The 13,106-nt window shown below is 34.8% G+C and overlaps 2 protein-coding genes across 5 annotated transcripts in view; both read right to left on the bottom strand.

The window, feature by feature from the left end:
• Nucleotides 1-13,106, bottom strand: part of LOC123880248 (ras-associated and pleckstrin homology domains-containing protein 1) — a 127,101-nt gene that overhangs the window by 107,210 nt on the left and 6,785 nt on the right. The window lies entirely within an intron of this gene.
• LOC123880282 (RNA polymerase II transcriptional coactivator-like) lies at nt 10,097-11,129 on the bottom strand. The gene is made up of 2 exons (XM_045928330.1): nt 10,945-11,129; nt 10,097-10,434 (listed from the first exon to the last, which is right to left on the bottom strand). The coding sequence occupies exons 1-2, from the start codon at nt 11,005-11,007 to the stop codon at nt 10,177-10,179; spliced, it is 321 nt and encodes a 106-aa protein (XP_045784286.1). The 5' UTR covers nt 11,008-11,129; the 3' UTR covers nt 10,097-10,176.

Here is a 13,106-nt window from a genome sequence, read left to right as displayed (position 1 = left end):
CACGGCTTTGCCGGTAGGGTTGGTTGGTATCTAGTCACAGCCGAAGCCTCCCACCATACGACAAAATATGAAAGTGTATCCGTCTGTTAGCTTTTCACGACCCATGCATTTAAACGCTTATGACGAAATTTGGTACAGGGATAGCTTGTATCCCGAGGACGGACATGAGACTTTTTTATTTCAGATAATTAAAGATTTCCCACGGTATTCGTAAAGACATATGAATCCACGTTAATGAAGTTACGGGCATCATCTAATTGGTAGACTTTACGGAATTTTGAAAATCCAAATCCACGCAGACGAAGTCGCGGGTATCAGCTATTTATTTAAAAATGTAACAAATCATTATACTATTACTACAGTTTTTATACATATTATTTCTATATTATAGGTATCATTATAGGTCTTTTGAGTAGCTGAATTCAAAGCCTTTTGCTTCCGTGGAATTTTGTCCTTACGAAATTAGTGAAATCTATTGTAAAATTAAGGTAATATCAGACAACGATAACCATACTGTAGCGGTTGCCACATTCGCAAGAAGATGTCGCTTCTAAACTCAATCAATCAACAACGCTCGAAACACGAACCCTAGCCTGATAACTCACGAACTACGCCTACGCCCACATTTCAGTGTGACTTACACAAAATGTGTTATAATGTGTGTTAACATAAATTCGGAACGAATCAGGAAGGATATCAGTTATTATAACTCTCCTTACTATTTAACATATTTCAGTATAATTTGTGTATAAGAGAAAACCTTTCTATTTTTGTATTTTTGTATGTTTGTATTGAATAGGCTCAAAAACTACTGGACCGATTTCAAAATTTCTTTTACCATTACTTAGAGGGATTCTTCCGAATCCGTATAGGCTATATTTTATCCCGGAAAATAGATAGGATTTTTCGTGGTAGTGAAAATTGTGAAGTAAGGCGTCGAAAAAACTGCCGTACGTTAACGATTCTCGCGAACGCTGCCTAAATGGTTAGAGATGTATGGTTGACTTCTATAGAAAAGTTGTAGAACTCAATAATGCCTATAAAAAAGTCCGCGATAGTATAAACCAAACATTTATATTTTAGCCATTATAACCACTTTTCCATAGAATAAAAGTAATTCACCCGTGCGAAGCCGGGGCGGGTCGCTAGTTTGTGTATATAGCAGATACTATTTGGTTAACTTACTGAAGCTTTATAACTATCGTATTATGAATATGAACTCTCTGATTGCAGAATTAAGGTTTAATTTCATTTGAATTATGGACGTCCTTTTTCAATAGGGGAGGAGACCCTCCTTCGTGACTCATCGGTACCAGCTGGCGTGTTAGGGCGCCTGCATACCTAGACACTGCCAAATGATATATCACAAGGGGCTTTGCACGCGATACACTTTCGCAACTCTGAGTAATCGCAACAGAAAAATGTATATTCTGTCTAGCCTTTGTTAACGGAATATTATCAAGGCGAAAAGATTTAGGGTTCTAAAGGAAAAACCGGCGAAGTGCGAGTCAGACTCGCGTACTGAGGGTTCCGTACTCGGTATTTTTTCCAACATTTTACACGATAAATCAAAAACTATCGTACATAAAAATTTAAAAAAATCTGTTTCAGAATGTATACGTAAAGCCCTTTCATATGATACCCCACTTGGTATAGTTATCTTACTTTTGAAAATTGAATCACATTTTAATTTTTTTTAAGTGATGTAACCACATATTCGCGGTTTTCAGATTTATTCCTGTACTTGTGCTAAGACGTATCTAACTGCCAAATTTCATGATTCTAGGTCAACGGAAAGTACCCTATAGGTTTTCTTGACAGACACAACGGACGGACGGATAGACAGACAGACAGAGATACAGACAGACAACAAAGTGACCCTATAAGGGTTTCGTTTTTCCTTTTGAGGTACGGAACCCTAAAAACCGTGATAGCTTGTGGTAAAGACGTCAGTCTTCTACTCGGTGGGTCTGGAGTTCAATTCCGAGCACCTCTAACTTTTCGTCATTAGGTTGTACCTAATAATAGCGTTTTGAAAGAAAAGAAAGAAAACTTTTTTTATTTGATCACTACATACTTATATGTTAATATTATAATGTGGATGTACTAAAATTTAAATGTCCCATGTGACCAAATATAGGTCTCCCACTCAGCATAATGCTGCAGCAAGCTGCAGCGCTGGTTTTCAGTGGGAGCCTTGAAGAGTAAGGTCACGGACTACGAGTTACCTAATTTCACCTAATTTAATTTAAATATAAAATAATTATAATATAATAAAAAATAAAACAAAAAGACTAACGATATAAAAATTAAGGTACATTAAGACAAGCAAGAAAAATAATGAATGCAATCTAAGATTATAATCTAATAAATTATAAAGTGCGGCTTAAGTGCTGTAACGATACTGTGCTGATTGATCCAAATAGTAAATATTTAATATAATAATTAATTTTAATTTGTAATTTTTTGTTGCAAAAGAAGATATGTTTTTAGTTAAGTTTTAAAAATTCCAAGGGACATATTATCACACACATTATTGCTAAGTAGGAGTTTGGTCACTGTCATTGTAATACTCGTAGAAGCTTTGGTGTCTAGGTGTAACTTTGGTTCACTGGTATGAAAACCTAACCACCTCGTTAAAGTTTAATCTAAACCGCTAGGATATGGAACGCCCTTCCAGCATCACTCTTCCCCTCCACTTTTAATATGAATACCTTTAAGTCTAGAGTGATTAGGTATGTTCTAGGCAAGCGCGCTCCATCTAAGGCTGCATCAACAATTCTTTTTTTTTATTCAGATACAAATTAGACCTTGACTGCAATCTCACGTGGTGATAAGTGATCATGCAGTCTAAGATGGAAGCGAGCTAACCTAGAAGGGATACTCCTTTGGTTTCTACACGGTACCGTACCGGAACGCTGAACTCTTGGCGGCACGGCTTTGCCGGTAAGGTGGTAACTAGCCACGGCCGAAGCCTCCCACCAAACAAAATTGTGTTTTATCATAAATTGTCGCGTCAGCCATGGCGCAACCGTCTCGCAAATCGTGCCTTCGGCCGCGACTAACGGAACTCTACCTTAAAACAAAGATATACAACAACAAAAAAAGTTTGACATACATACACAAAAGTGTTTTAAAGTTACTCGCTCAACCTCATTACACTACCTAGGTACATCAAAAATGGTTGAAACAAAGATGAACCACGAAACAAAAAAGGGACGAACCCTAACCGAAATGAGCACAACATGACAGCCCTTTTGTAAGCCCTTGTCGCGCGAAATGCCTCATTTGAAGCAGACTTCTGCGAAAACTAAAACATAAATACTAAAGGACATTAATCCTCATACTATGGAACATAATACATATGTGTATATTATGCTCTATAGTAGGTATGTATCCGCGTGTATATTATGTTCTATAGCAAAAATAATTCAGATATGTTTAAATATGATCGAAAGAAAGGTCGATTTACTTAACCGTTTTCTCCGTTAGGTACACAGGTAGCCTACGTAGTTTCAGAATGAGAAGGGTTTGGTGATAGTTCTTTATATTTTATACAATGTACAGAACTCTCTTTTATTTTAATTCTAACAAAATTCTCAGCTAAAAAAATAAGCTTTTTTTAATGTCAAGACAAATCCAACGAGCCCAAACACGACGGAGTTATGATGGGTTATTGAGGAATTCCTATGACCACCTCCCGCCTCCATCATGACATACGTATTAATTATTGTATTGTCACCGAAATTCCAAATAATATCAGCTCAATCGGTTGCGGGGAGCCGGTCTAAAATTCACTTGCAAAATTTGACCACATACGAACACCACAAAGCTTTCACACCAAGTTAAATAAAAGCTTGTAATATATATATATATTTTAAATAAAAACAAAACAATATATAAGTGTAAATTAAAAATTTATAACACCCCCGACAAGTGAAGGTTAGGGGAAAGCATTCGTACACTCTCGTTTTTAGTCTAAGTCATGTAAAACCAAAACTAATAGATATTTCAAAATAATTTCAATGCTGCTAAATTGCCTATTTATCTGGCTTTAATTGATGTTGATACAAAGTAACATGGAAAAGCTATAATGAATTTCTCTAAAAATGGAAATCGTACGAAAGCACCCCACACGCGGGGTAGCTTCGTACATCGAGTCGGGTACATTCATTCGTACATAGTGGGGAGCCTTCGTACATAGGAATTAAAAAGGTTATATAGATGAAATTAAACATTTATTGATATTGAAATTAACACATAACTAATCAACCTTAAACATAGTGATAATTAATAATATGGTGTTTTACACTCAACTTGTTACAATTTAAGTCATATAACAAGTGTAAATTAAAAATTTTCAACACCCCCGACAAATCATTTTCAAATAAATAATTATGTATATCTAGGCAACGTCCATCTTGACAGCTTGACATTTGTCATTTGACACTTGAATATTATGAACCTAAGGGTTATCTAACCTTCTTTTCTACAAGAAAACTAGAAAATAGCTGATAACTTTTAAACGGCTGAACCAATTTTTTTGGATTATAGCTAAGAACACTCTCGATCAAGCCACCTTTCAAACAAAAAAAAGTAAATTAAAATCGGTTCATTCGTTTAGGCGCTACGATGCCACAGACAGATACACAGATACACAGATACACAGATACACAGATACACAGACACACAGATACACAGATACACACGTCAAACTTATAACACCCCTCTTTTTGGGTCGGGGGTTAAAAATCAACATTAAAAATTTTCATTATGGCGACGTGCGTTTCATCTCCTTATCCTTTTGTATTCTCTATTGCACTTCTTTATCTATTTTACTCTTTCCATTTCTATCAGTCTTTTTTTTGCAAATATCTTTGTATTATATACTTTATTTTTCTGGCAATTTTCCTACCTTTGTCTTTTTAGGTGCATTCCTGTTCCATTTGAATTGATGTAGGAGGAAGAACCCTAGCAGAGCTGCTTGTTTGGTTATGTTGGCAGTACTGTCTTTCTGTCAGTGTGACTGATATAATGTTGGTATTGAAGCACTTGTGGCGACCGACCACTGTAGGGTCGGTCGCCACACACTCCACAAACTTCATACATTTTCATAATTTTCGTTTTTGTACGGAAGTGCTGCCTCTTATAACGTAGTGATTACATACTCTTTGGATACCAAATTTTGTATTGGGCGGCGTACTGATATGAGCACCTTCGATCATAGATTTATAGGTGCTTATATGTATATACTTAGTCTGAGATGAGCACAGTAGCATCCACAGAATCACAACCTCACAAATCACAGTAAAGGTGAACCCGCACACTTATCCGAGCTGAACAAGTCGAATGTAATGAATTTTAGAATTCTTTATATGAAATCTTATGAAACCTCACACACTTCCGCGCGTTGAAGATTCGCGTGATTTGACGCAGGGTAGAGTGCGAGGTTTCATGAGATTTCATGTATAGAATTCTAAAATTCGTTTCATCCGACTCGTCCGGCTCCGGTAAGTGTAAGTTTACCTTAAAATTAGGTGAACTCACACTTACCGGAAAAATCACTCTTTGACTCTATGATAACTCTTTGGTTTTAAAAAGTCAGTCGAAATGTCAAAACCTGAAATTTTCCAAAAAAATATTGTTTACAAATTTTGGTAAATAAAGTAGTTTGAGCATTAAATTGTTAATCCATAGTGGGAATGTGTATTTAGCCACACACATCAAGCAAATTAGGCGCCAGGAAAAGTATATTTATGAGAAATTTTTCTAAAAGTAAAAATACGTAAGTAGTCATTTTATTTTTTACATGATACCTTTTTATTCTTATTTTTACGCTGCAGAAACAGAACATTTAAAGGGTCACTACTCACTTTGTTTTTTATACGCCTGTCAGGATCTTTTTGAAACACCATGAGGTATTAGGTGTTTAAATATAAAGTAACTAGGTAGGTACTTAAGTCTGCACCAGACCGTCTGATTTCTGAAATAAGTTCGGTTTTTGCCTAGTTTAACGCAATCTATAGATAGGACCATCAAAGCATATTCAAAAGAGCCAGTAAAAATCGTACTCATATTATACTGATCATCAAAACTGTATTATTAATAACTCCAGTACTTCCCAGTGAACTACAATCTTGAGAGTTATACAGGTACCTTACCTAGGTTTGGTGGCACAATTGAAGAAATAAATCTAAGTATCACTGATCTCCAGATACCAATAGCTGTATGAGCATAAAGTAAATTATGTTTAACATATTGTAGTGGTACAAGACATACTTGTACTCAACCATCATGTTTTGTTTATCAACATATTTTATTGTTGGACTGATTATTTCGTAATCAGTTCATGTATACAGTATGCTAAATTAAATTATATCATATTAACTTTACAGTTGTAAACAGTGAATAAGAGTAATGGGGATAGAAGATTACATTATGCTGATACGGAGCCTGGAGATGTTTTCCCCTGAATCCTGGTGTAACAACATGAACCGTGCTTAAATCTCAGATATGCCAGTTTGTGGTATTTGGAGCTCTTACTAGTTAAATTGATTAATTTCATTTGAATTGATATAGTATACTACATCAATTAGATAACTTCAAATTCAAATTCAAATTCGAATGTTTTATTCAAAGTAGGTACAAATGTACACTTTTTGAACGTCATAAATAAAATAATTCAATCATAAAACATAAAATATAAATTAATTGAAAAAATACAATTTTAAGCTAGGTAAATAAATTTCAGTACGAATACAATGTCAATAGCTATAAAATTAACATATAATATAATTAACAATATTATTATCAATAATGATGAGATGTAACATTAGGTACTTCATTGTGTTAGAGGAGCTGTCCAAGCGTCCTTATCCGATATAATATAATCGTTTAAATTGTAATGACCTTTCTTGCACAGGTTTTTTTTAATGTACCGTTTAAACCTCCCTTCTGGTAAACTTTGAACTTCGAACGGAATTTTATTGTAATAGCGAACACCTCTGCCCAAAAACGACTCGCTTACTTTTTTAACTTGTCTACTTTGTAAAATTTTAATCTAACTCTTGATACCTACTTAGCGTGCGTGTATAAAAAAGTAGGTTTATGTAATCGACAAGTCAAATAGGTAAAATAGCGTCATGTAAGGGTGTTTACAAAAAGAAGCAAGTTCCCAGTACCGACAGTCAGTACGGGTCAGTAACGTTCGGTGCGGGTAAAATAGCATTATTAACCGCTGTCTTTATGTGAGAGATCATAAGTTGATATAGGGCTAATGTTCCCTACCGTACATTAGCCCTATATCAACCGTAGGTACTGGAGACTTGGTTCTTTATGCCAGCATCCCTATACAATACCCCCCTACACCATAATATATATACCTACTATAATATATATATATTATAATATATATACTTGTCTCTTTCTATGAGATCTCTTAATATGGGGCTATTTTATCCGCACTGACCTGTCGGTACAAAAAACTAGTTCTTTATGCAAGCATCCATATTACCTATTACCTAGTCTCTTTATGTGAGAGCTCATAAGATTTTATACGAGCCTATTTTACCTTCATCGATCAGTATCGAGCCACACAGACTTGTCGACACCGTAAACCTGGTTTTTTAGACAAGCACCCATTGGTTGGCTTATTTTTATTTAGTGTCAAATACTTTAGTTTTTAAGATGATCTTATTTTGTTAACATTGCTTACGTGAGCTTAAATTAGTTCATTTTTGTAAACTTACAATTTACTTTAATTACTAGCATAAAATAATTTTATTATTATAATATATAATTTAAATTATAAATATTTAGATATAATTAATCTACATTTTGTACGTAACTAATCATGTCTGTGGCTTGCTACTAAGCTGTTATTAACTTATTAATTGTATAGGTACATAAGTGCATATTAAAGTTCAAAAATTACCTACATACCTACCTTATGTTTTTTATTTATGTATGACCTAATAGCTACCTATGGTGAAGTTTTGTACCTATGTACAATGCTGACAGGTATTTGTTATTGACTAAGTTGACCTGCTGTGCCCTTGCTGAACAAAATGAGGTACTGACAGTACAACAAAAGTATTGTTAAAATCAGTCAAGATTTGACAAAGTTAAGGAGCAAGAGTAGTATATTGCTTGAGGGGCAACATCAACAAAAAAGTTATTCTCTATCCTAATAAACAGTAAACATACAATAACAGTAAATACTAAAGTTTTTGCGGATATAAAACTATCTGTATGTTAACCTGGAGTATTAGCTATACTCAGGACCAGAGTAGGAGGAGGAGTCTGTAATATATATGTGTCATAAATAATTTATAACCTTGTTATCCAAGGAACCAAAAGCTTAATTTGCTCTAATGGGACGACCTCCTGCTCGCTGGACCGATGACCTGAAGAAGGTGGCGGGGAGCGGGTGGATGAGGAAAGCGGAGTTTGGTGTTTGGTGGCGCTCTCTTGGAAAGGCCTATGTCAATTGTCAGGCCTTACAGGCTGATGAATGATATCATGGACTTCCACAAAATAATGCCTGATTCTATACAACCTTGTTATCATCAAACTATTGATGTAGGATGAATCTATTAATTTCATCCACAGATATTAGAACGAAGGATGCCTACTTTTTGAAGAAAATATAACATACATAGATTTTATTATAGCTATATGGCTAGACCTAGTGTAAGTTTATAACAGCAAAAGCCACAGGTATAATAAAATCCATAGATTCCTTCTAGACAACGATAATACCTATCAACCTGTTTGATAACAAGGTGCAATGGATACAAGGTTATTAGTAGGGCAATAATTCTACTTATAACTGTAGGCACCTTTAATATAGGAACTAAGGAACCATAAATGAATTTTATTAATGTATTAAAGGCATTATTCTGAATAATTATATACTTATTTTATACTCAAATGATACCCGGTCCCTGTGAATTTGGTCTCATTAAAATTGTTGGTTTTCTGGAATAAAAGGTAGGCTATATATTCGGACAGCTCCAAAATGCAAGCAGTACAGAATTTCGTCAAAAATGTTTGATGGATAGGCTTTGAAAAGGTAACAGACAAACATACACACTCTCTGTCACATGCAAATGTTAATATACAGATGTGCATGTGACAATAGTTTTGACACTTCTGTATGAATACTCTAAGTTTCATTTGGCCACACTAGGCTATGCACAATACCCCTCGTCCCATCTGTTATATGAACTCCAATTTACTCAACTACAACTCCTCATTCATGATGCTTTGTGTCAGATGTATTGCCCACTCAAACAACAGGTTGTCTAGATTATTCATACATTTACAGTATAATATACATGTTCCACTAGTTCTTAGTAATAAATTCAGACAAACATCTGTGATACACTCCTGCCAATCATAAACTGACAGTATTTCTATGAATTTAAGTAAATAACACCCGTATTCACAAACATTACTGAGGTCTCATACTGCGCTCGAATGCACAGTGTCCGTTCCACCAATCAGACGAATGTATCACGTCAATTTACAATGATCTGATTGGTGGAACTTACACTATGCGTTCAAGCGCACTGTGAGACCTCATAATAAAGGTACTGTTACACATGCTCAAAAATCACACGCCTGTTGATTTTTAAGCAAACTCGAAATGAGTAGGTATGCTAATTTTGAGCAACCTTTCGACACACATGCTACTAAGTAGCAACTGCTCAATAGAAGCATGCTTTCATGCTTGAAATGAGCAAGTGTAACAGTACCTTTACGTTTGTGAATACAGCTGTTAGAGTACACTGTAAGGCACATCTATATCAACTCAAATATGATTACTTGAATAATGTAATTTAGAGTTATGGCACATGCATAATTTTTAAAAACCAATTGCGTCTAAAGCATATTACGATTGACAGGAGTGTGGAAAACGATGATAATTAGAACATGTCCTTACTATGAAGTGCCACGTTTAAAGGAACATTTATGTTATAACTTGTGTGCCAAGAAATTATTGAGTAAAAAATATAGTAATCATTTTTATGTAAGTTTGCCGGTATGTAGTTCCAGTCGGTCGGTTCCAGTGGTGAAAATAAAAGGCAGTTAGTAACAAAATGTTTTGTTTAATTCACCATTTCAAATAATGAATTAGTTACTTAATATCGAATATAAATTAAACAGGGAAATTTAACAGAGTGATCTAACAGCTTCATTTATCTCATCCCTTAATGATAATAGCTTTGTCCATACGTCTGGTGTCAGACTGATTCCTTTGTTGCTCGGAAACATTTCACCATTTTTTTCATAGAACTCTCTTATGTCTATATATACTTTTTTCTTAAATTCTTGGATCTTGACTAACTTCTTCCCTTGTAGAACCCATGTGGGTTCTTTACGATTGGTTTTTGATTTCATTTTAGCCTTTTTTTCCGGAGGTTTGTTACGCTAATGAAACAAAAAGATGAATTTTAATGCATTAGATTGCTACGGAGATGATGCTTTGCACTGAGCACGGCGATGGGATGATCATGACGATGATGAGGTTGCAAAGAAATCTAAGTCAAGCTTTATTCAAAACGAGATAGATGATGCTGAGACTTTGTCTAAGTGGTTTTTTTTTAAATCTCAGATTTTCTGGGATAAAAGTAGCTATGTCCTTCCCTGGGATGTAAGGCTATCTCTATCGCTCAATCTATTTCGTCAAACGAATGGGCCGTGAAAAGCTAGCGGGCAGACAGTCAGACACTTTTGCACATAAAGTAGTCATCAACATAGATATCTTGTGGACTTCCACATGCCATGGTCTTGCACCGCCTGGATCGGTTTTGTCGGTATGTCGATTACTCTATTTCTCTGACGGAGATTTTTAAAAGAGATTTTATTAATAATATTATTGATAAAAGAACAACACCTGCATAACCTTTCTATGCACATGCAAATTAATTAATAACTTACATCAACAGGACCTTCATCTCTGTCACTGCTACTCCTTCCTCCTTCCTTTTTATCGTTTGGCATGATTAACCAGGCAGGCGAAGCTACAAAATTTCTTTTGTATGAACAAAATAGATCAGGTATCCGCAGTGTGGTTTGATTCAGATCATAAAAAAATATTGTGCATGGAAATAATAGGCACTTTAGGGATGGCGATCTGAAATCGAAGAATCGAGTTTTGGAACCAAAAAGATCGGTTTTTAAATCGATATGTAGTATTCAATCGATTTTTCACCCTTCAAAATCGACGTTCGATTTTTTTTTTAACCATAAAACTACAATTAATTGAATGTACTCGTATTATAAAGGTGCTGCCGGTTAAAGAATTAATTATTCAAAAACTCGCGAGATGGCTTATGCTTGGATGGATGGCTTGGTATGCTTAGATTTCTTCGCGTCTCTTGAATAAAAAAAGTTACGTTTGTAGTGTTTGACTTTTTATATATCTGCGTCTGGACTGATATTATTTACGTCATGTCGACATTTATTTTTGGTACTTATTTCATTTGTTTATTGTTGATTGATTGAGTGACTCTCGTAAAGCGAAATAAATACTTAATAACTAATTGAGACTAAATAGGTAAGTACAGCGCTTTATTTTGTTTTTTACTTTCGTGTTAATATTTTCTGTTCGATAGAGATCGTTAAATTATAATATGTATCTTGTTTTTAATAAAATAGATTTATATTACATTATAAACAAAAATTGAAAAAAGATCGATTTTTCAGAAATCGATCTTATAGACCTCGATTTTTTGTGAATCGATTGATTAGGTCACGATTCGAATCGATTTAAAAATCGATCTTTTTCGGAAAGAATCACCAACCCTAAGGCACTTGTCAAAATATATACCACGTTTGACATTGACGCATTGGTTCACAAATTAATAAAGCATTGTTATCAGTGTTGCCAGTGGCAGATAGTCAATTGTAACATGAGACAGCTTAAAATGTACCATTTTCACGAGAACAGTAACATTTCCTTATTTTATGTGGAAAATGAAAGTAATAAGATACACAGGTTAATATGGCACTTTATTATACAATTTTCTGTCCCATTAGTTAAGCTTGCGGAAGCGACGGGCCTGCCCGCGAAATTCAAATTTAATTTGGTTTTTCGCAATTTGTAAACTAATACGACAACATAGGTTTATGGTATTTTAATTGCGACAATGGCAGTATCATTCTCACAGGATATATAAAAATATTTACTCGAAAGGGTCCAGTTTAAGAAATTAGCTCTAGTAGGTATCAATTATTCTCACAAATTAGTCGATAGTAGAGCTAATTCCTTAAACTTTTATATAAACCTGTGAGGATGATACTGCCATTGGCGCAATTAAAGTGCCATAAGCCTACTTTGTCGTATTATTGTATTAGTTTACAAATTGCGAAAAACCAAATTAAATTTGGATATCGCGGCAGACCCGAACGAATAACTTTATCCAACCAAAGTTGAGTTACAGAAAAAATACAAACAAAAACAAAACACTTTTCTAATCACAGAGTAATTACAAAGCAAAGTGAACATAGACCAATAACTTAAAGAAAGTGAAATAAACCTACAATGGGCCAATTACGACAAACGAAAACTTTTTTGGATGCGTTCCGTTTCACAATTATTTTTGGTTTGCTGGGAAAAATTTGAATATTTTGATGAAGTGCTAAAAGTAACGTAAAGTAACATTTTGAGTCGTGTAACATGGAAGAAACATGAGGGGGTCAAAAGTAACGTAAAATGTTACAAAAGTAACATTCTGGCAACGCTGATTGTTATAGCACAGGATACCTACCAAGGATATGTATTGACTGATATAGGTCGGGACTTCGCCTGTGTTGGTGTTAGCTGGCGGGCGTGCTCTGCTTTTTTGGAGTGTTTTGTTTTGTTAAAACTGACTGGAAAGCGCTCTAAGGGGGTGCCGTGCGTGTGTCGGCGAGCGCCGGCATAGACGAAGTCCATACTTATATGTATAGTTTCCCTAACTTATTACAAATAACTACAAACTTGATATTGGCTAATCTTTGTAAAGCCAGACGAGAGAGAAAAAAAAAAGATATAGGTCGTGGGTACACAATCAAAGGTTCGGTCTAAGTCAGGTAATTACATGGACCTATTATACTAT

Source organism: Maniola jurtina, chromosome Z (genome assembly GCF_905333055.1).
Source record: "Maniola jurtina chromosome Z, ilManJurt1.1, whole genome shotgun sequence".
Classification (NCBI taxonomy): domain Eukaryota; kingdom Metazoa; phylum Arthropoda; class Insecta; order Lepidoptera; family Nymphalidae; genus Maniola; species Maniola jurtina.
This window is presented reverse-complemented; position numbering and strand designations above follow the sequence as displayed.

Bases quoted from the DNA above. Each gene is read 5' to 3' on its own strand.
- LOC123880282 (XM_045928330.1), bottom strand. From the start codon at position 11,007: ATGCCAAACGATAAAAAGGAAGGAGGAAGGAGTAGCAGTGACAGAGAT. The intron at 10,435-10,944 runs GTAAGTTATTAA...TTGTTTCATTAG, and splicing joins GAGATGAAGGTCCTGTTGAT to CGTAACAAACCTCCGGAAAA.